Source organism: Oryctolagus cuniculus, chromosome 6, assembly GCF_964237555.1.
Source record: "Oryctolagus cuniculus chromosome 6, mOryCun1.1, whole genome shotgun sequence".
Taxonomy (NCBI): domain Eukaryota; kingdom Metazoa; phylum Chordata; class Mammalia; order Lagomorpha; family Leporidae; genus Oryctolagus; species Oryctolagus cuniculus.
The window spans coordinates 41,709,955-41,737,747 of record NC_091437.1 but is presented as its reverse complement, the minus strand read 5'-3'; the positions used below and the strand labels follow the sequence as shown (position 1 = coordinate 41,737,747).

General features: G+C 49.2%; 1 protein-coding gene and 1 long non-coding RNA gene across 4 annotated transcripts; one reads left to right on the top strand and one right to left on the bottom strand.

Moving 5' to 3' along the window:
* Window positions 1-475: 475 nt before the first annotated feature.
* On the top strand, window positions 476-27,659 carry FAXDC2 (fatty acid hydroxylase domain containing 2). Of its 3 annotated transcripts, XM_008255297.4 has the most exons (10): window positions 665-787; window positions 5,846-6,055; window positions 12,797-12,844; window positions 14,747-14,838; window positions 14,973-15,076; window positions 17,893-18,014; window positions 23,536-23,741; window positions 24,181-24,286; window positions 24,906-25,072; window positions 25,745-27,659. In XM_008255297.4, the coding sequence occupies exons 3-10, from the start codon at window positions 12,797-12,799 to the stop codon at window positions 25,896-25,898; spliced, it is 999 nt and encodes a 332-aa protein (XP_008253519.3). In that variant the 5' UTR covers window positions 665-787; window positions 5,846-6,055; the 3' UTR covers window positions 25,899-27,659. The 3 variants fall into 3 exon arrangements, with proteins under 3 accessions (XP_002710224.4, XP_008253519.3, XP_069932459.1); XM_002710178.5 differs by lacking the exon at window positions 5,846-6,055 and having other exon boundaries at window positions 476-787; XM_070076358.1 differs by lacking the exons at window positions 665-787; window positions 5,846-6,055 and adding an exon at window positions 3,509-3,583.
* Window positions 21,995-23,619, bottom strand: LOC138850203 (uncharacterized). The gene is made up of 2 exons (XR_011389868.1): window positions 23,494-23,619; window positions 21,995-22,654 (listed from the first exon to the last, which is right to left on the bottom strand). It is a non-coding gene; the product is annotated as an uncharacterized lncRNA (long non-coding RNA).
* Window positions 27,660-27,793: the final 134 nt, after the last annotated feature.

Below are 27,793 nucleotides of genomic sequence, written 5' to 3'. Positions count from 1 at the left end.
CGGCGGCCATTGGAGGGTGAACCAACGGCAAAGGAAGACCTTTCTCTCTGTCTTTCTCTCTCACTGTCCACTCTGCCTGTCAGGAAAAAAAAAAAAAAAGAAAAAGAAAAAGAAATTAAAAACCAATTCAGTTCTTTTTCAAAAATGCTCCCATTTCACGTCATGGTCCTGTGTCCTAACTGCCCCTATTCCAACCCAAGTGTACACTTGCTTTCTATGTGTGTACTTTTCCTACCTCTAGACTCACTGGTCGCTGCTAATGCATCTCACCTATCTTGCCTGTCCTCCTCAGGAGGCATGCAATGAGGGAGCCAGGTCCTCTGGTCTCTAATCTTCCTATTAGCTTGGACTGCCTGCCATTATCGCACACCCGCATCTTTTATTGTGCCTGCCTCTTAGAGGACAGTGACATTCTCTTTAGATGCAGAAGACAAAAGAGCCTCTTAACAAAAGTGAAAGGGGAAAAGCCCAGTCTGGTCACATGCACCATTTCAAAGCTCCTGCGTGAACTACGCAGGACACAGCCTTCAGAAAGAAGGGCGTTCTGTCTCCAGCCTACGCAGACCCAAACTTTTTCTCTCATCACGTGCCTGTCCTGAGCCAGTCCCAGGCAGCAGCTCTGTAATGTGATCGCTCTGGCCGGCCTCCTGACCCAACCGGGTGACAACAGTGGTTAGCCCGGCAGACAGAGTGCAGCAGCCACCCAGCAGGGACCCAGCAGGAAGAGAAGGCAGCGTCACCTGTGGCCAAGATCCCAGAGGAGCCTGTCAAGCAGCCCACTGCAGAGGTGAGGGGGCCAGTGCTGGGCACGGGGGACGGCTGTGAAGTTCCAGGCAAATCCAAGTTCACTTGATGAAGGACAAAACACACTCTTCTCACCTGAGCCATCTCCCTGTCCTCCCTCCTGACAGCTCAGGCGAGATTTGCTCTCAGCATCCTCTGCCTGTGTCTGCAGTGTCTGCTTCCTCTGTAGTCTTGTTTTTAGCAAGAGACAGGAATTCTACCAGGCTGGATTTTGCTTCCAAGCCATACAAAGGAGCAAAACCCCCAAGTCAGAACTCACAAGAGGCAAATCCAACAGGGAGAGACTGTGGGGAAGCAAGTGCTGCCCTGTTGGTACTTTTACCTGGTGGAAGAGATGGGGCCCAGGACAAGGGGCTCTGGATAGGTGTGTGGGCTAGAAGCTGGACAAGCAGGCCAAGGCTGTGATTCATCAAATAAACAAACAGTGGCTCCAGTCTGAGAACTGCTATTGGCTTGATGATCTTTCTAAGAGGGCTCCCACAAAGTGCACTGGGCGAGGGGAACGCGGTCGGGGTGTGTACTTGAAGCCAGGCAGCAGCCAGGGGTTTCAGGGACCCCTACAGGTCCTTTGGTGCTGAAGGCAAGCAAGATCCGGCGGGTTGCTTGCTTCATGTGCACTGTGGCGAGGACACAGAGGTTTAATTTCACTAGCTACAACAGAAATAAACAGCATCGGCTTCCCACTTCAGGCAGGAAACGAAGGAAAGGCACAGAAATGTTCAGCAGTGAATGTTGAGAAAGTCTAAGGCCAAAAAGCAATGATTTTTCTCCTTTTATCCCTTCTTTTATTTATTCGGCAAATACTTCCCAAGTAACTACTTACCAGGCTTATGCTCAGCACTGTGGATCTCAGTCGATAAGACAGGCAGGCTCACAGCCTCACGGGCAGGCAGTCAAGTGGCGCGGTAAACACTTAAAAGGGTGCAGTACCTACCATGCTACCAAACAGTGAAAGGAGTGTTACTAAAGCAGTCCAAAGGGAGCCTTTTTTTTTTTTTTTTTTTTTTTTTTTTTTTTTTTGACAGGCAGAGTGGACAGTGAGAGAGAGAGACAGAGAGAAAGGTCTTCCTTTGCCGTTGGTTCACCCTCCAATGGCTGCCGCGGCCGGCACACTGAGGCCGGCATACCGCGCTGATCCGATGGCAGGAGCCAGGAGCCAGGTGCTTCTCCTGGTCTCCCATGGGGTGCAGGGCCCAAGCACTTGGGCCATCCTCCACTGCACTCCCGGGCCACAGCAGAGAGCTGGCCTGGAAGAGGGGCAACCGGGACAGAATCCAACGCCCTGACCGGGACTAGAACCCGGTGTGCCGGCGCTGCAAGGCGGAGGATTAGCCTAGTGAGCCGCAGTGCTGGCCGTCACTTCTTACTTTTTAAAGATTTATTTTATTTATTTAAAAGGCAGAGTTACAGGGGTGTGGGGGAAGAGAGTGGAAATAATAGAGAGAGGTCTTCCGTCCTCTGGTCCACTCCTCAATGGCCGCACTGGCTGGGGCAACGCCAGATCCAAGCCAGGAGCCAGAGCTTTATCCAGCTCTCCAACGTGGGTGCAGGGGCCCAAGCGTTTGGGCCATCCTCCATTGCTTTCCCAGGCACATCAACAGGGAATGGGATCAGAAGTAGGGCAGCCAGGCCAGTGCCGCGGCTCAATAGGCTAATCCTCTGCCTGCGGCGCCGGCACACCGGGTTCTAGTCCCAGTCGGGGCACCGGATTCTGTCCCGGTTGCTCCTCTTCCAGTCCAGCTCTCTGCTGTGGCCCGGGAGTGCAGTGGAGGATGGCCCAAGTCTTTGGGCCCTGTACCCGCATGGGAGGAGACCAGGAGAAGCACCTGGCTCCTGGCTTCGGATCAGCGCGGTGCGCCAGCCGCAGCGGCCACTGGAGAGTGAACCAACGGAAAAGGAGGACCTTTCTCTCTGTCTCTCTCTCACTGTCCACTCTGCCTGTCCAAAAAATAAAATAAAGAGAGAGAAGTAGGGCAGCCAGGACTTGAACCAGGCAGCAGCTTAACCCACTATGCCACAGTGCCAGCCCCAGAGCAAGTCACTTCTGCTATCCAGGCCTAGAGGCCGGATGACAATTCATGTTCTCTTTCTCTCTCTCTCTCTCTTTCTCCTCTAAGAATAAATTTTTTATTTTTTAAATTTTTTTTGACAGAGTTAGACAGTGACAGAGAGAGAGAGAGAGAGAGAGAGAGAGGTCCTCCTTCCGTTGGTTCACCCCCCAAATGGCCGCTACGGCTGGCGCACTGTGCCAATCCCAAGCCAGGAGCCAGGTGCTTCCTCCTGGTCTCCCACGTGGGTGCAGGGCCCAAGCACTTGGGCCATCCTCCACTGCATTCCCGGGCCACAGCAGAGAGCTGGACTGGAAGAGGAGCAATCGGGACAGAATCCGGTGCCCCAACCAGGACTAGAACCCGGGGTGCCAGCATCACAGGCGGAGGATTAGCCTAGTGAACCACGGCGCTGGCCACTAAGAGTAAATTATTTTAATAATTCACAAAATATTTACAAAGAAACAGTGCACATTCTTATAAAGATGATGTATTTTCTTTTTATAAAATAAGACCACTCCTCAACCATACAAACTATCCAGGAACCAAGAACCTAAAAAATCTCAAAGAATTGGGTTGTAGACAAATAATCTTCAAAATTAACCTGTCTTTACTCCTCCCACCCACTTTATTCCTCGGACCTGTATCCAGTCTTGAGTTCATGAACATCAGCTGTAGCCTCACTGTGTCATTTATCGAGCCTGGAGAGTCTTCAACATGAAGCTTGCATAGTAAGAATCATCTACCACCACTAGCAACATATGAAAACTTATCTAGTTTGGGTAATTCACAATCTATCACCAAATTCCCCTTAATGGAGAATTAATTCATCATTATATCAGAACCTTTACTTTCAATGTATTTCACTTCTTTCTCTTCCTTGCATGCACTGTCTTCTTAAATACTTCAAAATCTCCTCCGAAGTTCCTTTTCACTTGGAAAATCAAAGTTCCATAATATTATTTCATAAAATAGGGCAAGAAGCATGTCTTCTACATCTTAACATCCCCTGTGTCTAGCATTCTGTCTGCCACACAATGTTTCTTGAAAGAATGATTAATATTTCAGAGAAAGCAAGTTTTTGGTATTAAAGCACGCCCACACACACACACAGTTGTCCATTATTCTAGGCTAATACTGGCTAATCTCATTTCTTTGTGTTCCTTCTGATTCCTCACACCATTCAAGTATTCATCAACATTAAGGAATTCGAAACTCTGTACAGCTTCAACTGGTAGAATAAGCATTGAATTCAAACTCTGCCACTAAACAGCTACAAAATTTGAAGGCAAATTCTGAATATTTCTACAGGGGTCATTGGAAAAGATGAACTCTTTTTTTTTTAAATAAATATTTCAATTCCATTTTTTTAAAGATTTATTTATTTGACAGGCAGAGAATTACAAAGAGGCAGAGGCAGAGAGAGAGACAGACAGACAGACAGACATGTTCCATCCACTGGTTCACTCCCTAAACGGCGGCAATGACTGAAGCTAGGCTGATCCGAAGCCAGGAGCCTGGAGATTTTTCTGGGTCTCCCACTTAGGTGCAGGGGCCCAAGCACTTGGATCATCTTCTATTGCTTTCCCACACTAAAGCAGAGAGCTGAGTTGGAAGTAGAGCAGCCAGGGCTCGAACCAGCACCTGTATGGGATGCCGGCACTGCAGGCAGTGGCTTCACACGCTACGCCACAGTGCCAGCCCCCTAGATGAACTCTTAAGATAATGTCCAGTTTTTAGATGGAAGACTTCAAAATGTAGAGAAAAAGAAATTAACAGTCAAGACTAAAAAACAAAAAACAAACAACAAAAAAAAAAACAAAACAAGGAAGCCCAATAAACATCTAATGATTCTAATACTTTATCACATTAAATGCTGATAAATGTTGTTAACTTGGCAACATGTTAAGGAATTTCTCTGGGTGAAGATGCATCTGTACACCCATGTTTGAGGTCTTCTCTAGAAAATGTCTGACTACATTCATGTAAAACTGAAAGCACATCGGCTGGTGGGTAGAGAGGCACAGAAAGCAGGCTGCCTTTGCATAAAATATTCAGCAGGGTGATATGGTTGTGTGGCTTTGAGAACTCAGCCACCTAGATAAGCATCATATTGGCACAGCTAAAGAAGAAATGGCATGTTAGGAAATGCACCGTTGGTTCTAATGAAACCAGATGTTAACAGATAAATGCTGCTCCTCCTACAGCCTAAGGGCCTTCCCATCACTAGAAGATTAGCAGTCAGTTTTCCTTTGGCCAGAAGGTGTACATGAGCAAAGAAGTCTAAGGTCAAACTTTACATATCAGCCCCTGATCACTTGGTCTCAGCAATACCTAGTGTCCGTAACGTGCACTGGGCATCAGTGCCCTGCCTGGTGGAACAAACCAGAGCTGCCTCCTTCCAAGAGCAAGGTCCTACTGTACTGACAGTCACCCTGGTCTCTCCTGGGTTTGGTTTTTAATTTTAGTACCTGGTGCTATTTATCTATACTCCATGTGAAGCCTACGTCCCAAGACAGTCTCAAGTAGCTTCCATGGGAAAGATTTACCACAGAACAGCTGCAAACAAACAAAAACTGATTAAAACTCCTTAGTCACTAAATCCCTTCTATACACGACTCTGATCGGGAGGGTGTGATCTGCAAAGAAAACAACCCTGGCTGTTGCAGCCATTTGGTGGGATAAATCAACAGATGGAAGATCTCTCTGACCCTTCCTCTCTGTGTAACTCTCAAATAAATAAGTAAATCTCAAAAAAAAAAAAAAAAAAAATGTTGGTCAAAGTGAAGCCATGTTTTCTGAGCTCATAGCTGGTAAACATGCTCTGGTAATAAAATCAAGTACAGTCATATGGGAAATAACAATCTCCATAGAAGCAGAAATAAATGGCACAGGGGCACAAACTCCAGATTGGAAGCTGGAAACAGATCCTAGCTCTGCCACTTACAGACTAATGGACTCTGGGAGGTCACCTGACCTTTTCTTTTGTCTAGGTTCCATCATTCTTGTCACACGCTAGGACCAGGAAATCTGCCATGCTCCTCTTGAGTCACACTGTGACACTATCATTGGAGACGGCCAGGGGATTAATGCGTGCCAGACCCTCTGTGCTGGTGTGGCTGCCTTCTGTGCTGTGCTTCGGACTCTGAGCTCGGTCCAGACTCAGGTGAAAGACGCTGGAAACAGCAGGTGGTGTCCACCAGGTATGAAAGAATGGTGGAAGAGAACCTGCTATTTGATTTTTAGTTACTATTTCTGAATTAAAATGAACAAATCTTGAATAGCTACTATTTTCCTACGGGCCAATATTTCAACCATATAAAAAGAGAAAACAGTTGATGCCAACTGATCTTTGACAGAGCCGCCAAGGCAATTCAATGGGGAAAGAAGTTTTCAAAACCAGTGCAGGAACAGTTCAATATTCACATGCAAAAGAATAAAACTGGACCCCTTCCTCACACCATACACAAAAATTAACCCCAAATACACCGCAGACCTAAATAACAGCTAAAATTATCTTTAAGACTTTATGAAAAAAAACAGACTTAAATCTTTGTAACTTTGGTTAGGCAATGGTTTCTCATATATGCTACCAAAAACACAAGTGGAAAAAGGAAAATAGAGAAATAAAATTAACTGAAATAAAAATTTAGAACCTTGCTCTACAAGTGAAACGGCAACCCAGACAATCAGAAGAAATACTAGCAAATCATGTATCAGACAAGGATAAGGACTGGCATCTAGAGTATACAAAGAACACAACTCAAAACAAAACAAACAAATCAAATGTTAAAATGGGCAAATGATTTGAATAGACATCGCTCTAAAGAAGATATGAAAACGGCCAGTAAACACAGGGGAATAAGGGCTCAACATCCTCAGTCATTAGGGAAATGCAAAACCACAATGAAAAATCCTTTCATACCTAGTGGGAAGACTATAATAAAAAAGGCAGGCAATCACAAATGTTAGTGAGATGTGGAAAAACTGGAGCTCTCACACTGGCAAGGAGGAATACAAAATAGTCCAGCCACTGTAGAAAATTGTCTGCAGTTTCTCCAAAGGTTCAATAGATTCACTGTATAACTCAGCAATTCCACTCCCTGGCATATATCCAGGAGAAACGAAAACATACGGCCACATAAAACCTTGTACACCAGTGTTCACAGCAGCATTATTTGTATTGACCAAAAGTAGAAACAATCTAAACCTTTATTCATCATTTGGTGAACAGCTAAATAAAATATGATATACACACCCAACAGAATGTTACTGGGCAGGAAAAGGGAATGAAGTATAGGAGCTGGCACTGTGACACAGTGGGTTAAGTCACAGCTTTGTGACACCAGCATACCAAGTTGGAGTGCTGGTTTGAATCCCAGCTGCTCTGCTTCTGGTCTGGCTGCTGTTAACCTGCTTGGGAAGGCAGTGGATTGATAGCCCAAGTACTTGAGCCCCAGCCACCTATACAGGAGACCAGAACAGAGTCCGTGGCTTCTGGTGCTTTGGCTTGGCCCAGGGCTGTGGAGGATCTCTCTTTGTCCCTCTGCCTTTCAAATATATATTTAAAAAAGGAGGAAATGAATTGCAGATATGTGCTACACCATGGATGAACCTTGAAACCATGCCAAGGGAAGGAAACCAATTACAAAAAGCTGTATATTGTATATATATTGTATAAATTAAGTCTTTATATTAAATTTCCAAAATGGGAAAATCTATAGAAATAAAAAGTAGCTTAATGGTTTCCCAGGGCTGGAGCAGGGAGCAAAAGAGGGAAACTGAAGGTGACACTGAGCTTGATGGGAAAGGGTACAGCGATATTCTAACAGTAACTGTGATTATAGAGGTGAACTATAAAAATACTAGAAGTCATTGAAATGTACACTTTACATGGGTAAATTGTATGGCATGTGAATTCCATCTCAGTAAAGAGATTTTTTTTTTTTTTTTTTTTTTGACAGGCAGAGTGGATAGTGAGAGAGAGAGACAGAGAGAAAGGTGGTCTTCCTTTGCCGTTGGTTCACCCTCCAATGGCCGCCGCGGCCGGCGCGCTGCGGCCAGCGCACCGCGCTGATCCAATGGCAGGAGCCAGGTGCTTCTCCTGGTCTCCCATGGGGTGCAGGGCCCAAGCACTTGGCCATCCTCCACTGCACTCCCTGGCCACAGCAGAGAGCTGGCCTGGAAGAGGGGCAACCGGGACAGAATCCGGTGTCCCAACCGGGACTAGAACCCGATGTGCCGGCGCTGCAAGGCAGAGGATTAGCCTAGTGAGCCGCGGTTCCGGCCAGTAAAGAGATCTTTATAAAGAGAAAACAAATACAATTTTAAATTCCCCTGTGCCTCATTTAGCAGGGCGTGGGATCAGATTTTTGGATTTTTATCATTTTTACCATTCTGATAGAGGAGAAAGAGCATCTTGTCAAAGGTTAATTCACATTTCTCTTATTGTAATGGAGGCTTAGCATCTGTTCAGTTTCAAGGCTACTTATATTGATCCTTTCTTAACAAATTCTAAATTCATATATGTATTTTAATATATTCATATGTATTTAGGTCTATGGACTATCTATTGGACTATCTATTGGACTATCTATGGACTATCTATTAAATAACATCTACCTCTCAAGTGCTAGTACCACATTTTTAATTATTGAAGTTGTCTTTTTTTTCAAATTGTGGCAAAAAAATGATTCGACATAAAATCCACTGTCTCAACCATTTCTAAGTGTTTGTCTCAGTAGTATGTTCACATCTGTTGACTGCCATGATTTTTTCATGTCGGAAAACTAAAGCTCTAGATCCATTTAACAACTCTCCATTTGCTTCTCCTTCCAAGCCCTGGAAACCATCATACTATTTTCTATTTCCATGAATTTTCACCTGTGTTATAGCATGTGGCAAGCTTTTGTTCCTTTCTTTTTTTTTTTTTTTTTTTTTTTTTTTTGACAGGCAGAGTTAGACAGTGAGAAAGAGAGAGAGAGCCAGCGAGCGAGCGAGCGAGCCGGTGCCGCGGCTCAATAGGCTAATCCTCCGCCTTGCAGCGCTGGCACACCGGGTTCTAGTCCCGGTCGGGGTGCTGGATTCTGTCCCGGTTGCCCCTCTTCCAGGCCAGCTCTCTGCTGTGGCCCAGGAGTACAGTGGAGGATGGCCCAAGTGCTTGGGCCCTGCACCCCATGGGAGACCAGGAGAAGCACCTGCCTCCTGCCATCGGATTGGTGCGGTGCACTGGCCGCAGCGCGCTGGCTTCGGCGGCCATTGGAGGGTGAACCAATGGAAAAAGGAAGACCTTTCTCTCTGTCTCTCTCACTGTCCACTCTGCCTGTCTAAAAAAAATAAAAAAATAAAGAGCACCACCCATCAAAAGAGAGAGAGAGAGAGAGAGAGGTCTTCCTTTTTCCATTGGTTCACCCCCCAAATGGCTGCGGCTGGAGCGCTACGCCGATCCCAAGCCAGGAGCCAGGTGCTGCCTCCTGATCTCCCACACGGGTGCAGGGCCCAAGCACTTGGGCCATCCTCCACTGCCTTCCTGGGCCACAGCAGAGAGCTGGATTGGAAAAGGAGCAACCGGGACAGAATCCGGTGCCCCAGCCGGGACTAGAACCTGGCATGCCAGCGCCGCAGGTGGAAGATTAGCCTAGTGAGCCGCGGCACCGGCCATTGTTCCTTTTTCAAGATGAATAATAGTCAATTGTGTAACTATATACCATATCTTGTTGATCCACTAACCAGTTGATGGACAGACACTTGGGTTGTATCTACCTCTTGGCTGTCATGAATACTACAACTATGAATACGGTTATACAAATAGTTATTCAAGATGTTGCTTTTGGGGCTGGCATTATAGCTTAGCAGGTAAAGCTTCCTCCTGCATTGCCAGCATCCCATATGGGCACAGTTCATAATCCAGATGCTCCACTTCCAATCAAGCTCGCTGCTACTGTGCCTGGGAAAGCAGCAAAAAGACAACCCAAGTCCCTGTGCCCCTGCACCCATGTGGGAGGCCCAGAAGTTCCTGGCTCCTGGCTTTGGCCTGGCCAATCCTGGTCATTGCAGCCATCAGGGCAGTGAACCAGTGGATAGAAGAGATCTCTCTGTGTATAATTCTGCCTTTCAAATCAATCAATCAATCTTAAAAAAAAAAAAAAACAAAAAAAAAAACTCTTGCTGTCAATTATTTTGGATATACACGTAGACTTAGGATTGCTGGATCATACGGTGGTTCTTTTTTTCTTTTTTTTTTTTTTCTTTTCTTTTTTTTGGACAGGCAGAGTTAGACAGTGAGAGTGAGAGAGAGAGAGAGAGAAAGGTCTTCCTTTTCCGTTGGTTCACCCCCCAAATGGCTGCTGCTGCCGGCGCGCTGCGCCAATCGAAAGCCAGGAGCCAGGTGCTTCCTCCTGGTCTCCCATGTGGGTGCAGGGCCCAAGGACTGGGGCCATCCTCCACTGCCTTCCCGGGCCACAGCAGAGAGCTGGACTGGAAGAGGAGCAACCAGGACAAAATCCGGCGCCCTGACCAGGACCAGAACCTGGGGTGCCAGCACCGCAGGCAGAGGATTAGCCAAGTGAGCAGCGGCACCAGCCCATATGGTGGTTCTATTTTTAAGTTTTTGAGGAATCTCCATACTGTTTTCTGCAGTGAACATATCATTTTACATTCCCACCAACAGCACACATGACTCTAATTTCTCCACATCCTCACTAACATTTGCTGTTTTCTGGATTTTTTTTAAAGATTTATTTATTTGAAAGTCAGAGTTACAGAGAGAGAGAAGGAGAGGCAGAGAGAAAGATAGATCTTGCATCCAATGGTTCACTCCCCAGTTGACCGCAACGGCCGGAGCTGCACCAATGCAAAGCCGGGGGCAGGTGCTTCTTCCAGGTCTCCCACACGAGTACAGGGGCCCAAGGCGTTGGGCCATCCTCCACTGCTTTCCCAGGCCATAGCAGAAAGCTGGATCAGAAGTGCAGCAGCTGGGACTCAAACCGGCACCAATATGGGATGCTGGCACCACAGATGGCAGTTTTACCCACTATGCTACAGCACTGGCTCCCCTTACCAGCTTTCACAGCTCTGTATAGTATGTGTGAAGGAATGGGGGACCACGTATATATTTGCCATGTTTTTTGACAAACTACTATGTGCATGTTGTAAATGAAATCATCTTCCTCTACTAAAGTTAAATCTAACCTTTAATATTGGCCAGCGCTGTGGTTCAATAGGCTAATCCTCCGCCTGCGGTGCTGGCACATCAGGTTCTAGTCCCAGTCGGAGTGCCGGATTCTGTCCCGGTTGCCCCTCTTCCAGGCCAGCTCTCTGCTGTGGCCCGGGAGTGCAGTGGAGGATGGCCCAAGTGCTTGGGCCCTGCACCCGCATGGGACACCAGGAAAAGCACCTGACTCCTGGCTTTGGATCAGCGCGATGCACCGGCTGCAATGTGCTGGCCATGGCGGCCATTGGAGGGTGAACCAATGGCAAAAGAAGACCCTTCTCTGGGTCTCTCTTACTGTCAAAAAAAAAAAAAACAAAAACACACACACAACAACAACAACAACAACCTTTAGTATTAAAGTACCTAATCTACTTAGAAGACAAGTTTTTTTATCTACCTCATTCAAGATACATACTGGACAATGCCACATTGTTTTGCTTTTGGTTTTGTTTGTTTGGCGAGGGACAGATTGACAAAGAGACACACAGAAAGATCTCCCATATGCTGCTTCACTTCTCAAATGTCCAGCTATGCTGGGCCAAAGCTGGGAGCTGGGAATGCAATTCAGGACCCCCACAAGGGAAGCAGGAACCCAGTTACTCGAGCCATGGCTACTGCTTCTCAGAGTCTGCATTAGCAAGAAATGGTAGTCAGAAGCCAGAGCCAGGTACTGAACCCAAGTATCTTGATGTGGAATGCAGGTATCTTAACCAGTAGACTAAATACCCATCCAGCTCGGTTTTTTTATGTGTCTATCAGCTTTTAACATTGGATTTTTTTTTTTTTGGAAGTTAACATTGGATTTTTAAGAAGTATTTATTTATTTACCTGAAAGGTAGAGCAGTGCAGAGAGGGAGGGAGAAACAGAGAAAGAGATCTTCTATCTGCTGGTTCACTCCCTAATTTCCCACAACAGCTGGGACTGGACCAGGCTGAAGCGACGAGCCCAGAACTCCATACAGATATCCCACGTGGGTGGCAGGGACCCAAATACTTGGACCATCACTGCTGCCCTCCCAGGCACACCAGCAGGAATCCTAGACAGGAAGCACAGTAGCTGGGACACGAACCAGCATTCGAATATCAGATGCAGGCAACCCAAGTAGAGGCTTACCCCATTGCACCACAATACCCTTCCCTCACGAACACATTTCCAGTGACTCTGCTTCTAACCAACTCTTAATTAGGCTGGTTTCTAAAAGGCTAATGCAAGGAATTTGTGTCCATTTATTTCACAGAACTCTTGGAAGTCTCAGAGAAAACTTGGTCCTTGTTTTTAAACCAACAAATAATATCAAAGCAAACAAAATTGAACCAACTTGAGTTAAAATTACTTTTTAAATCCTGGATAAATAAGCCCATTGTTTCATCTGACAACAACTCTTTCATAACTGGAAGAAATGAAGAGAAAATAAAGATATCTTTTAAAAAATTTTTGTGTATTTACAGTTGGGAGACCTATTATTACTCATCCTGTCACCTCTACCACTTCTTTTCTGACTATTTTCTTAGCTATTTACTTGGCTAGTTATTGATCCATATATATTTTAATGTTTTTTTAAGATTTATTTATTTGAAAGTTAAACAGAGAGAGAGGCAGAGAGAGAGAGATGTCTTCTATCCAGTGGTTCACTCAGATGGAAGCAAGACCAGCCTCTGTTAGTTCTGAAAAAAATAATTGCTAACCATTCACCAAATCACACCCACACTCACCTGTTCTTTCTCCTTCCAGATGAAGGGAGAGGTTGGAAGCATGCTACACAATGAGAAGTCCAAGCAGGTAAATGCCAGCACCGCACCCACCGCACTCACTGGGTGAGACCACTGCCCGGGCCCGGCCCCTTCCATATCTGCACTTGAAGTCCCCTCCAAGGTGTAGGGGTGACCAACACATGTGATGTCCTCCTTTCAGTGGCTGTGCAAGGAGCACATGACACCAACTGCCATGTAGCTGCAGCCCTGTGGCCTGCAGGAGGGAATGTGTGTGCATGAAGTGGAGGGAAAGCCCCATCACCCTCCTACCATTGTCTCTCGGGCTGTGCCTGAAACCTTTGGCAGGCCCCAAGCCTGGGGCCTGGCAGCCTTCCCTTTCTATAAACTGCTCTTGGGACAACAGAGGCCCCTGTAGGTTAGAGATAGGGGATGGGCACAAGCTCCTGACCACAGCTAAGTTCCTGCATGTCCTAGGGGAAGTGGGTCCTTCTCATCCTATTCTATTCATCAGAGCTGCCGTAGACTGGAAAACCCTAAGTCCCTGGAAAAAAATATCCAATCCTGTTTGTAGAAATGAGTTTTTAATTGGACTTGATTTAGCTTGATTACATTGAGCAGATGAAAAATTCCCAGTAAGTCCAGAAACATTCCTGAATAGAGTCAGAATCCTAAAGAAGGGAAAAAAAAAAAAAAAAAAAAAAAAAAAAAAACTAAGCAGAAAAGCGCAACATAGCCTGTGTAGAAAAGTCGGGGTGATCTTGAATGGCCTCTATAAAAGGCCAAGTGTCAAGTTCCTCTGATTGGGCTAGCCGAGACAGAGAGAGACACAGAGAGAGAGAAAGGAACACAAACACAATGTGTGCCCATTTCCAGACCTCAGGACGTGCTGAACACTAGCCCTTCACCAACTTCACTGACCTCCTAGTATTTTGGTCCAAAGCGGGATAGGGTGGGTAATGCTGAGCAGTGATTCAGTGTGGATTCACATTGCTGAAAATGAGTGAACTCAAAGTCTGTCTCAGACCTCAGATGACAATGGAGCATCCTGTGAGAGGAGCTCCCTGCCCAGTGCCTCTCCTGACCCAGTACACACTGCACACACCCCAGAGGAGTGCCGCCTTCCAGCTCTCTGCCATGGAGGGCCAGGAGCTAGCAAACAAGGCATCTGAGCATGGTGCTGGTGGATGCTGGTGACCCAGCTGGCAGCTGGTGCTTCCCTTGCGGAATGTGGGCCCTCAGGTTTGCAGTGAGCTCCAGTTTAGAAGAGACCTTTCTGGAGGAGAGCACAGTAGACCCTCCCAGTGACTGCCAGCGGCCTCTTCCTTATCCACAATGCTTAATCATCCTGTCCAGCTGGCAGCGCGGGGTAATCTGGCTGAAGGCACAGGGATTATGAAAAGTCAGAACATAATGTTCAATTCATTCTTTTCCTCAAGGGCAAGAGGGCGGGAGGGAATGTGAAAAGGCTGCTTCGTAAACACAGGGGCGTCCCTGTGACTGGGAGATTTCCACATCAGAGTGTCTGCAGGTTCCACTGGGGTGACCGTCTCGACCCCACGGTTGCCCACTAAAATTACCCGAGGGGCTGTAAAAACTCTCATGTCTCAACTCCAGAGACTCATGCAATTGGTTTGAGAGGATTATGGGCATCAGGAGTTTGCTACAGTTCCCAGGTGATCCCAATGTGCAGGTCGGTGTCACCATGCATTTCCGAAGAGGACCGAGGACAAATCCCACAGCTGCTGGAAGGCTTGCCTAACCTTCTGGGGCAGCAGGTTGATTCCCTGGGACCTAATTTGCATGAACACACCCATGTGCAGCCCAGGGGTCTTGATAAGAAAGAGCCTCCCAAGGGCAGGGGACAGGTCAGCAGATTTGCCCCTCCAGCTGCTTGGTACCTTGACCGCCAGCCTTGGCAGGCAAGTGCGCATGAAGCCGACACAGGGTTTGCCACTCTCTTGTCCTCCAGGAGGGACACATCTGGGGCTCCATGAGGAGGACGGCTTTCATCCTGGGATCTGGCCTACTCTTGTTTGTAGCCCTCTGGAACTCAGTGACATGGTGAGTCTTGCCTGGCCCAGTTTGCTCCCAAGATCTGGGGCAGTGTGGTGGTGGCGTGTGGGCAGAGCATGGTGCAAAGTGCTGTCTGTCCACCAGTCTTCACCCAGAAACCTAAATGGTTGTTTTCTTCCCAGGCATCTTCAGAGATTTTGGGGTGCTTCTGGCTACTTTTGGCAAACCCAGTGGGAGAGGCTGCTGTCTGAGTTTGAAGGGAAGGAGTGGCTCCTTTTCACCCTAGGTGAGGCTTACCACCCAGGGCGTGTGGGGCTTGGGGAGCTGACTACCTTGGAATCCTTATTCCAATGTTTTGTTCCCTGCTTTGGGACTTCTCAAGTTCATGATCGCAAGGGATGAGGACTTGGAAGTTTAATAAGGTGGCAACCCTAAAGAGTGTTCAACTTCAGGCAGTCTGGAAACAGAGTGTATGAAAAGCTGAGATAATGAGGGCTCCCTTCCCCAAATACAGAACAAGTAGAAAGGTTCCGCAAGAAAAACAGGTGCATGTTGAGATCAATAATCCTGCTTCTACACAAAACTCCCCACACACAGAGCGCTGCTCTAGCTCATCTTCTACTGTGTCCCCATATTCTGCCTCTCCAGGCTTCACCGCAAGGGGCCACTTGATATTAATATTTAACAATAGTAGGAATGGCTCTAAATAAGCCTAAGAGAGTGAAACAGAAAGAAAAAGCTTTTTACACCCAGATATTTGTAACAACTTTATCTACAATGTGAATGTCCTCGATCATACATTCGCCCACTCATAATATTTACTAATGCCACTGTATGGTGAAACAGTATAGAAGACACGGGACTACTTGCAATGAAGTGTTTGCCTGCCCCATGAAAAAACTGTGTCATAGATTAGCAAGGAAAAAATAGATTAGTAGGGCAAATAAGAAGTGTCAGTTGTCATAAACAAAAATACAAATAAAATACTCCTAAGCACTGTTTTCAGCTAAAACCAGAACCCTGAAGATGAGTTGAACACTAACTACTATAGGTGCAATGAAACCTTAAGCAGCATAGAAAAAACAATGCAGGCCATAGAAGTGAGTGTGAAAAGTAGCTGGGACACATTTCACATATTTCATGATAATGATGTGAAAACTACCTAGTATCTTGGAGACAAGCAAGAGAGATAAAATATTTGCAATTTTAATTGTTAGAGCTGGAAGAAAGTTCAAGATCATCTTAAATTGGGATTTTGAATCTGGATTCCTAGTATGGATACCTTGTGTGTAAACCACCCACCGTACATCTTCTTTCCAAAATAAAAATAGCTTATTATTTCTGAGTATAAAAGTAAGTATGTACTGTTGTTAAAAAATCACAACATTTAAATAGGTGTAGAGTGAAAATCAGTCTCCCTGCTCCAAGAAATAACTACTGTTAATATATTAGTGTACATCTCTTTATTGGACATACTATTGTACTTATAGGACACCAGCTTTTTAACCCTTTGTTTACATCGACTAGGTTGTAGGTGTCTTTCCTTGTCAATAATATAGACTTAACAATTTAAGCTGCATCATCTATTCTATTGTATGAAAATAATCTGGTCTATTTACCCCATTCTTTACTTATGAACATTTAGGCTGATCTAAATGTTTGACCGTGATTTTTAACGCTGCAATGTACACTTATGTACACCAATATACTCATGTCTGTCCTTCCTTACTTCGGTCCGTCTCTGTTTCTCTCATTTTCCTCTGCACTTCAGATACTGCCGAAGTGCCCTCCTGAACATTTGCACCAATCGTAATGCCCCACAGTGCTGGCCAAGTCTGCTCCAAGTCGCATTCACTGCAAAACAGTGGTTCATGCAGCAGAAGGGGTGCACAGGGACACGGAATTGAGTAAAACACTGTCCTTCCCCTCCAGAATTCTGACTCTGGACGTGGCGGTACATCATGCAGAAATGAAGTTAATTAGTAGGAGAGTTAGGTAACATCAGATGTTACCTGAATAACCGCCAACGGGAGGGGACAAAGTGCAGCTTGTTCCTGCTGGGAGATCACACACTTGGAATGCGTTGACAGAAGTGGGGGATGCGGAGCACAAAGCCCAGTCTACACTCTGTCTTAATCAGTGTTTTCCAAAATACTCTGCAGTTATCGTCCACACAGGCCCTCCAGGATGAGGGAGGGCAGGTAATAACCATGCTGGGAAGGACCCACAGACACGGAAGCTGCCCTGGGCACGCTCAGATGCAGGACCATCCGGCTCTTCGGTGTTCTGAGTCAGTGGTGGTGTAGGTCAGGCAAGCATGGCGAAGACTGGGCTTAGCAAAGCCGGAAGGTCTCCCTGTGCAGGAATGCTCTGAGCTGTGAACACAGCAAGTGAGGGCCACGCCCCTTCGCAAGAGTGGGATATGAGGACTACAGAAAGGAGGAGCCCAGTGCCAGCCGGGTATGAAGAAGACTACTGAAAAAGGAGCCCAGTGCCACTTGGGGCGATGCTGACTGGGTGACCCCTGGGGTTCCAGTGCTCAGTCAGTAGGGGAACAGGGATAAGATTCCCCCCTCGACTCCTAGCACAGTGCTCCTTGTCAACTGTACCCCACCGAACATTTCCTTGGCTTCTTCCTGAGCAATTCAGAAACAGTTCAATGGCCATAGACTCGTCACGTGTCAGCCTAAATTCATTTCTAGTTTACAGCGTATTATGTATCTACACACATTTTTACACACCTGCAGACACACACCACCACGTGCTGCTCAGCGGGGGGGGGGGGGATGATTTGTGGGGCAGGTTCAAGTTGGTCACCACGGCGTGTGTTGTTGACCGAGAGGCTGCTATTTGGCACATGACCGTATACGTGTCTGTCTCTAACCACGTGAAGGTTGTCCCCATTTTACAGCTAAGGAAATCGAGACACCCTTAGGTGAGCTATTCAAGTTGCCACAGCCAAGACTAAGAGGAGACCCCTGGTTCTGAACGCGAGGGCCTGTCTGGCGAGTCTGTGTGGCTGGGAAACGGGTATTGGGTTGAAACGTGCGCTGTGGGAACCTAAAACTGCTCTGACCACTCCCTTCTGCTTCCCAAATTCAGGTGCCACCGGGGTGCCTGCTCTGGTCTTCTGGGTCTTCAGTGGGCTCCTCCTGGTGGTCGACACCACGGGCAAACCCAGCTTCATCTCCCGCTACCGCATCCAGGCTGGCAAGAATGAGCCTGTAAGTGTGGCTGCCGCCCCGGCCCCCAGACCATAGCGCCGAAAGCAAGAAGGAAAAGCCACTCTACTGGCGCAGGGCAGCCCTCACCCGTGTGAGCCAGCCTAGCCAGGGCGAAGCTTCCCCTCTTTAGAAGATCAGAGAGAGGGAAGAATTTCTCCCAAATCTCAGAGCCCCTTGGTTGGTGGCCAGTCGGGACTAAGGTTCCAGGTCCCTGAGTCCCAGCCCAGGCTCTGTCGCCACCTGTGCAGCCCCACACCGCCGACCTCAGCCCTTTGCCAACACAAGTGATCATCTCAGCCCAGTGCTGCGCTGAGTCCCTGGGAGGCCAGGCCTCCCTTTATCCTCAGGGGCAAAGGCTGGACACTGAAGCCACAGATATCAGCTGTCGCGGTGAGGGAGGGAGACAGCTGCCAAAACAATGCACTAGCCTGCTGTAACAGACCGAGAGTGTGGATTCCAGTGCAGGGGGTGATGGGTGTTTTTGTACGCAGCTCCTCCCTCCTCTTTATTCAATTCAACAGGTAGTACAAGGTACCAGGGTAAATCCATGACAGACCAGGTACAGACTCAGCCCTGCAGAGTGAGGCTTGCTGCTCCCTTGGGGTGGCTCGCCAGCTTGGTGCTCTAACCCCCTGCACAAGCCTTCTCTTACACAATAAATAAGAGGTTGATTGTAAACCCCACATTCTTCCCCTGGGCTCCACCCAATGTCCTGGCTTCCTCCCCAGATGAGACAGTCATCTTGCAATCATCCCCTCTGGTTCCTGCGTGAATCACCTCAGCTCCCAGGGCACCCGCCCCAGCGCAGCACTCCCGAAAGGCAGCCTGGGATGCAGCTGGCAGAAGCGGAGGCTCATCCAGGAGGAGGGACTACCTCCAGGGCAGACTGTTAGGAAAGAGCAAGGGCTGGTCCCACCTGACTGCTAGGCCTGTGCTCCTGCCCCTGAGTACATGCAGGCCAGCATGCGAGCAGGAAGGAACCTCCCCAGGCCATTCAGGCCTTGGCTGTCTCCAGGAAGGACTCACCTCTGAACCTAGACGCCAGAGCCAGGGCACCAGGAGGGAGCTGAAATCTTCACAGCACTCACGTGACGCACCGCTGGTCTGTTTCTTCTCCCGCTGTCCTGCAAGCTAGGTCACACCGTCTGCTCTCTCCTCCAGTCCTCAGGGCCCTGTCCCCAGCCTCTCTCGCAGAGGCTGGTCTTGCTTCCTACTCCACTGAGAACATTAAAGGCAGCAGCAGAAAGCTCCGCGGGCTTGCGGGCTCGTAGCGCAGCAGCCGAGCTGCAGCACCTGCACCCTCACGCTGTGCCCGCCCTCCTGACAGCACAGGTGACCCCCCACCTTGCTTCTGTCCGCAGGTGATTCCTCTACTCTCTCTCTCTCTACGACACCCATCACCCCTCCCACTGCTTCAGCAATTTTCTCTTTTTCTTTTCTTCATCTTTCTCTCTCCTCAATTGTTGCTCTCCGGATTATCATAAATATGCTGTACTTTTTCTCACTTTCACAACAACAAAATCCCTAACTCCAGTTCCCACTCCCATGTCCACGCATACGTTTGCTTCCCTTTGCATTGAAGCTCCTTAGAAGAATTGCTCCACAGTTTCCTGACCCTCTGGCCACTCTCTGTTCCCAACATTTTATAATTAGAAGGATTGAAAAAAATAGTGCGATAATCACTCATTTGCATATCACGTAGCTTCACCAATTTTTTTTTTTTTTTTTGACAGAGTGGACAGTGAGAGAGACAGGGAGAAAGGTCTTCCTTTACCATTGGTTCACCACCCAATGGCCGCTTCGGCCAGCGCACTGCGCTGATCCAAAGCCAGGAGCCAGGTGTTTCTCCTGGTCTCCCATGTGGGTGCAGGGCCCTACCACTTGGGCCGTCCTCCACTGCCCTCCCAGGCCACAGCAGAGAGCTGGCCTGGAAGAGGGGCAACCGGGACAGAATCTGGCGCCCCGACCGGGACTAGAACCTGGGGTGCCAGCTCTGCAGACGGAGGATTAGCCTAGTGAGCCGCGGCGCTGGCCAGCTTCACCAATTTTAAGCATGTGGCAGTTTTTGCTTTAGACAAAAACAGAAATATACAAGCGTCTATAATTTTTTACTTAGCCATTTCAAAGTAAGTTTGAGACATCGACGACTTCACCCCTAGGTGCTTCGGCCTGCACCTCCTAAAATAATAACAGCAGCAGCTTCTCCCTAACCCTCCTCCCACTCTACTGCCACCCCCTACAGAAGCCCGCCACAGCTGCTTTCGGCCAGCTCATCAGCAAGCCAGCCTCAGCTGGTCTCGGCAGACCGCCGGGCGCCTTCTCCCAGGTGCTCAGCACCTGCTCCTTGCATGCAGGCTCGCCGGGCTCCCGGACCGACACCACACCCTCACCCAGCTGGGTTCTCCCCCCATCTTACTGGCTGCTCCTGCACAGGCTCCCTTCTGCTTCAGCCTCGTCTCCCCAACCTCTCACCGTGGGATGCCCTGGGGCTCTGTTCTATCTGCATTCCCTCGGGTTTCTCTTCAGTTCCATGGCTTTATTATTTTCTAAAGATATTTGATTTTTTAAAAAGATTTATTTATTTATTTATTTATTTGAGAGGCAGAGTTACAGAGAGAGGGAGCGACAGAGAGAGAGGTCACTCCCCAAATGGCCAAAATAGCCAGAGCTGAGCCAGACAGAAGCCAGGAGCTTCTTCTAGGTCTCTCACGTGGGTGCACAGGCAAGCACTTGGGCCACTGCTTTCCCAGGTCATAAGCAGAGAGCTGGATCAGAAGTGGGCCAGCCAGGATACGAACCAGCGCCCACATGGGATGCCGGCACCACAGGCGGAGGCTTAGCCTACTGCACCACAGCACCGGCCCCCAAAATAACTATTTTGGGAGACAGAGATCTTCCATCCATAGGTTCACTCCCCAAAACACCGCAATGGCCAGACTGAAGCCAGGAGCCGGGAACTCCATCCAGGTGTCTGACGTGGGTGGCAGGGATACGTGCATTTGGGCCGTTTTCCGCTGCTCTCTCAGGTCACTAGCAGGGAGCTGAATTGGAAGTGGAGCAACTGAGACTCCAACTGGTGCTCATATGGGACATCAGCATCACAGGCGGCTGATTAACCTGTTGCTCCACAACCCCAGCTCCAGTTCCATGACTTGAAATACCATTTGAGAGCTGAGAGTTCACAAATGTATATCTCTCGCCCAAAACTCTTTCCTTAGTTTCAGGTTCAAATTCCCAACTGTTTCCTTGACATCTGCACATGGAAGCTAACAGACATCTCTAATGCAGCATGTCCCAAAGAGAATTTCTGATCTCCCCCTAAAGCCTTTAGCACCCACAGCCTCCACAGTCTAAGCTGATGGCAATTCTACCCTCCCAATTGCTCAGCCTAAAATCTTGGAGTCATTCTGGACTACTCATTTTTCTCATACTCCACTTCCAATCTATCAGGAAGCCCGACTGGCTCCATTTCCAAAACAGATCCACAACTCCCTCCTCACACCTCCCCTGCTAGCACCCCGGGCTGAGTCACCGTCACTCCCTGTGTGACAGGACTGCAATCCCATCTGGTCTTCCTGTTTCTGCCATTGCTCTCCCCTTGTCTCAGCACAGCAGCCGGCATGATCCTGAATGATCTTGTCACTCCTCTGCTCCCAGCCTTGCAATGGCCACCTGTTCCCCTTGCAGTAAAAGCTCCAGTCTTTACAAGGCCAGCAGTGCCCTATGTGACCTGGCCCCTCCCAGCTCTTTGCTCTTCCCCTCTGCTCAGTCCCCCACTACCCTCCCACCCCACAAGCCAGAGCCGTCCCCTTGCTGTGAAGGCTCCTGCCTCAGCTACGTTCTTGGTCTCCTTACTCGATTTCATTATCCCAACAAGGCGTGCTCTGGCCATTCTATTTGAAATTAATGGTGACCCCCCTCCTCGCTGGTACTCCCAAAGCCCCTTCCCTCCTTTTTCTTTTGACCAAAGCAAATGCCACTTTTTTTTTTTTTAAGTTTATTTTATTTTATTTTGACAGGCAGAGTGGACAGTGAGAGAGAGACAGAGAGAAAGGTCTTCCTTTGCCGTTGGTTCACCCTCCAATGGCCGCTGCGGCCAGTGTACTGCGCTGATCTGATGGCAGGAGCCAGGTACTTCTCCTGGTCTCCCATGGGGTGCAGGGCCCAAGCACTTGGGCCATCCTCCACTGCACTCCCTGGCCACAGTAGAGAGCTGGCCTGGAAGAGGGGCAACCGGGACAGAATCCGGTGCCCCAACCGGGACTAGAACCCGGTGTGCCGGCGCCGCAAGGCGGAGGATTAGCCTAGTGAGCCGCGGCGCCGGCGCAAATGCCACTTTCTATTACATTACGTACATTTTTCTATTTCTTGTTTCCAGTCTGTGTTCTCCACTGGGATCTAAGTTGCACAGGGACAGCAATCTGCTTCCTCTTTGCTTTACTTTCACCACCTGGAACCCTGAGCGCCACGCCGAGGGTGCTCGATAAATGAATGAGTGAATAAACAGATCTGACACTCACCTCTCCGTCAAGGCTTCAGGGGGAGGTGAATGGCCTCATCTGACCAGGCTTGCCGGACACAGTAGGTAGAAGGAAAAAAATGAAGGTGTGAGTTCTGAAGTCAGTCAAGGCTTGCAGGGCCTGGAAAGGTTGAAGGCAGAGGAAGAGGCCTCAAGTGTGGGGGCCATTCTGCACCTGGCCTCACCTTGGGGACAAACTTCTCCAGCTTGCAGAGGGAACTCAGGGAGAAATCCCTCTAACCAATCCCAAACGAGTGCATCAGCTCCCAAGAAGTGAACTGTGCTCACAGAGCTGGGCCCTGGAACTCGTGTTCTGACAAAGGGAAGGGTCCAGGAGTCCCTGGTTCTTGAGGGCAGTATTGTATCGTCTGCAGTGTTGAGGCCGAATGAGCTATGGGCACGTGGAGCCACAGCTCTCCAAGTGGACACTGGAGAAAATGCCTAGGCAGGCATCCTGCCAAGGGACATCCCCCCTATCCTGACAGCTCCACTGAGAAAACCAGGAAGGCGGTCTAGCGGCCAGCAAAGCAGCTGCCTGGCTCGCCTTCCATGCTCTGGGCCTAGGCCAGTGTGGCTGGGCCAGTCGAGGAGGCAGGCGACAGGCCTCTGGTGGTGAACAAGTTTCCCCACGTGACGAGGCATGAGATGCACGTCAGCCTGAGAGCCAACAGCCTTCTCCGAGCACCCCAAAGGCTCCCCAAGCTACCTGCCAGGAATTCATGGGGAGGACAGTGACGATGCGTGTAGAGCTAGGAAGGGGGAAGGCAGGCTCAGGCAGAGTCAAGGCTGTTGGGAGTGGCCAAGACCAACAGCACTCCCCCTGTGACAGCCAGAGCCTTCCTGCCCTGGCTGGGGGTGGGGACAAGTTGGGAGCTGCTATGCCCAGAGGTATACACTGCCAGCATCCAACCCTGAGTGTGGAACTCCCGGAAGCTTGGTTTCTACAAGGACTGAGCTTACTTCTCACTCTCAGCCATCTCTTGCCTTCCTTCCTTTGGGCAGGTGGACCCCGTGAAACTACGCCGGGCTGTCTCCACGGTTCTTGTCAACCAGTTCATGATCTCTTTCCCCATGGTGGTCTTCTTCTATCCGTTCCTCAAGTGGCGGGGGGACCCCTGCCGCCGAGAGCTGCCTACCTTCCACTGCTTTCTCCTGGAGCTGGCAGTCTTCACCCTGATGGAGGAAGTCTTGTTCTACTACTCACACCGGTGAGGAGGGCCCCTGCCTGGCCGTTGCTGCTTCCTCACCTACCTGGGCTCACTTAGCAGTGAATAATGAGGCCTCCAAATTGTAGGTATGGGACCAGCAACCCTAGAGACAACTATTTGCCCCAGAACTGACAACTTGGGACAACCCGACCAATGTCCATAAAAGTCTCTCCATCTGTGTGGGAGATGGGGCGATTTCCCAGGCATTTCCTTATCAGATTCCCATTCAACAGCAGGAATCATGGGTAGAGAGGTCAAGAGACCCGACCGCACATTATGCAACCTAAGGGACGGCATCTGAGCTCCAAGGCAGGTGTGAGTGCCGGAGCTGTGACCTGCTGCAGATGCAACCCCGCGCTCCTACTTTGGTCTCTCATGGTCTGGCAGGGGAGGGAGGAGGGAGAACCGGCAGACTACTGACTCTTAACCATTCTCCTAGGCTCTTTCACCACCCAGTACTCTACAGGAAAATCCACAAGAAACACCACGAGTGGACAGCCCCCATTGCTGTGATCTCCCTCTATTCCCACCCCGTAGAGCACGTGGTGAGTAGAGATCCAGTCCCCCCACGGGCAAAGGGCTGACTGCTCCAAACCTCTTTCTGGGTCTGCAGACCTGGATTAATTTTTTAGCAAGAGAGAGAGAAGGGGAGGGACCTTCCAACCATGGGTTCACTCCCCAAATGGCCACAACAGCCAGGGATGGGCCAGGAACTCCATCTGGGCCTCCCCCATGGGTGGCAGGGGCCCAGGCACTTGGGCCATCTTTTGCTGCCTTCCCAGGTGCATTAGCAGGGAGCTGGATTGAAAGTGGAGCAGCCAGGACTTGCACTGGCACTCTGCTATGTGATGCCGGCATTACCAGCAGTGGCTGAACCTGCTGTGCCGCAATCTATCCCCCACCCCCTTCCTTTCTTCTTCTCATTAGATTGCTTGCCGTTATGGTCAACCTCCCATACATCAGGTTATACTAGGTACCCAGAGTAAATGGCCTCATTTAACCCTTTTTTGATACTACTTTTGCTGATGAGGGGGTTGAGGCTCAGTCACTAAGTTGTCCTAAGTGACAAAGGTGAATGTATTTCAACTTCTCCAGATCCAAGTCAAGGACGTCTTCCTCTGGCTCCATCCGCTGGGTCCTGACTTGCCATCTCTGTCCTTGCAGGTCTCCAACATGCTGCCGTTGATGGTGGGCCCCTTCGTGATGGGCTCCCACTTGTCCTCCATCACCGTGTGGTTTTCCTTGGCCCTCATCAACACCATCTTAACCCACTGTGGCTACCACCTGCCCTTCCTGCCTTCACCTGAATTCCATGATTACCACCATCTCAAGTAAGGCTCCGCCCCAGGGCGGCATTCCTGATGGCAGACACTGGCATCACAGCTTAAATGTGAGTGCTGGTTGGGGCAGAGTCTGGAGGTGAAGTGATGACCACAGTAGGCCACTACCTAGCTCTCTTCCTTCAGACATGAGGTCTTCCTAAAGCTGGAGGGTTTTGGCCTTTCTTTGAGTCCTGGCTCCTCTCAGTATGCAAGTTATGGAACCCTCCTTAGAAAAATGCATATACGCAGTTCCCAGGAGCTTGTCCTCTGTGAGAGCTTCCAGGCCTATTCAAGTGTGGCCTTCAAACCTCCTAAACCAGAATCACCTGAGATGCTTAACATGCAGGCTCGTGGGTGCCATTCCAACGAAATCACCGAGTCCACGTATCTGGGAGAGCTGGACCTGTAGCCTGCATTTTATTCAGCATTCCAAAGGGTTCTGATGAACCGAATCTGAACAAGCCTGGCCCTGCCAGAGGTCTTCAAACCTGTGCACATCAGAATTGCACTGGGAGCTTTTCAGACTCCAGATCTTGCAGGTCTGCAGGGGCCCCAGGAAGGTGCATCTGTCAGTCACCCCCCAGGCTATTCTGCAGGTGGGCAGGAGGGCTGAGAAATGGGTGAGAGGCTGGCCTAGGGACCTCTAGCACCAGCCCTGCAGTGCCTTCCTCTCTCCTTCAGGTTCAATCAGTGCTATGGGGTGCTGGGAGTGCTGGACCACCTCCATGGAACGGACACTGTGTTCAAGCAGTCCAAGGCCTACGAGAGACATGTCCTCTTGCTGAGCCTCACCCCGCTCACGGAGAGCATCCCCGACTCCCCAAAGATGCAATGAATGAGGGCCCTGGCACTATCCTGGCTGACCCCTCAGCAGCGAGACACCAGGAATGCCCAAGCCTCATGACTGCGCCTGACATTTTGCCCCTTGTAGCCACTGTCTCCAATGATGGCACCACTAGGGCACCAGGAGGTCAGCTTCCCAGAAAAGCAGGGACAAGGATGGGGCCAGGGCTCTCCCTAACTTACTGCCCTTGACTTCTCTGACAGGATCTGGAGTTGGCTACTTCAAACAGTGCTACTGGCCGGAGGCTCTAAGGGGAACTTCCTTGAGGGCTATCAGCAAGTCCTGGGGTCCCCTGTGGTGGAAGGGGCGAGGGGATCCACCCCAGATGATTTCACTATGGCAAAGGCTTGATGCAGAGAATGACAAAGGGGACACTGGGGGCCACCTGGCTCCAGGAAGTGCTCCTTCTGGTGCCAGGGAGCGGTGGAAGTAGGTGGCACTCTGCCTGTTCTGTCCCAGGAGGCTTTCTTTTCTTACACACTATTCAGGCCAAGTAGGGCCAGGACCCCTGGCTTGGTTTACAGGTCTCAGTTCTTAACATGACAGACGTCCAGCACCACCCACACAGGCCAGTGACCAACACCCCACTTCCACTGTGCCCACCACCACCAAGTCTTCCCTCTCACGAGGAAAGTCCTGAGTTTCTCCCTGGATCTCAATGCAGAAACTGAAGAGGTGCCGACCAGACTCTTGACACCTTCTATCACGCGAGAACCAAAGGACAAACCGAAGAAAGTGCTAAGCTGGGAGCTCTTTCTCCCAGAAAGGTTGCTGCTGTTGGGGACACTCGAGATCCTTACTTAGCCAGTGTCCACCAGGAAGAGGTTAGAATCCTCCTTCTCTCCTAGCAGAGCCCAGAAAACATGGCTGAGCAAAGGGCAAAATCTTTTCCTCCAAATAGTTAGCCAGTTTTATCAGCACCATTTATTCAGGATGGTTTTAGCAGCAATACCTTCTTTTTTCCTAAATAAACTTACCCTTTAATGCCATTTTGCCATTAACTATCTGTGTTTGGAGAGGCAGCAAGTGAGCTCCCATCTGCTGGTTTGCTCCCCAAATGCTAGGAATGTAATCCAGGTCTCCCATGTGGGTGGCAGGAACCACACAGTTACTTCAGCCATCACTGCTGCTTCCCAGGGTCTGTCTCCATTAGCAGGAAACTGAAATCAGAAGCCAGAGCTGGGTGTTGAACCCTGCCATGGGACATAGACTTCTTAAGTTCTAGGATACACACTTGCCCCATGATAGCTTTTCTGAATGAAATTTTAACCACATACCAAACCACAGAGGAGCTTGGATTGAAGCAGTCCCCACCCTGGCCTCCTCCCAGGAGCCAGCAGCCAGGCCCTAGGACTCAAGGGCCAACCGAGTATGTAGGGACAGCATCCTCCCTTGGCCTTCCAAAGCCCTGCCTGCCCACCTTCACTTGATGGACAGCTTCTGGTGCATCAAAGCACTAAGTTCTCATGGCTGCAGGCCTGACCATCCATTACCCGTTCCTACAAATAAACATTGGGGAAAAGAGTCAATCTTGAGTATATGCATCAAAGAGCACGGCAGAGGAAAGAGAGCAGTAGCACCCCACCCCCACCTCCACTAAGATCTTTTGCTTGTTGTCCAGTGGGACAAGACCATTCTCTTCCCCCTTTTTGCAGACAGGTTGGTGGTCCCTGACAGAGGGGTCCAGCCCTATCCTTTTCTCCATCAAACAGAATGGCCATTAAATTGGTAAATAAAGGCTTCCAAAAAGGACTTAAAGTTCCAGCAGAATGTGAACATGAAAGGAGAAACCTTGCAAAATTAACCAGTCTCCATATAATACCAGCAGATACTCCAGTTTGTTTTGCTACAAAGACTTGTTCTAACACTCCTGACCATTCCATCTG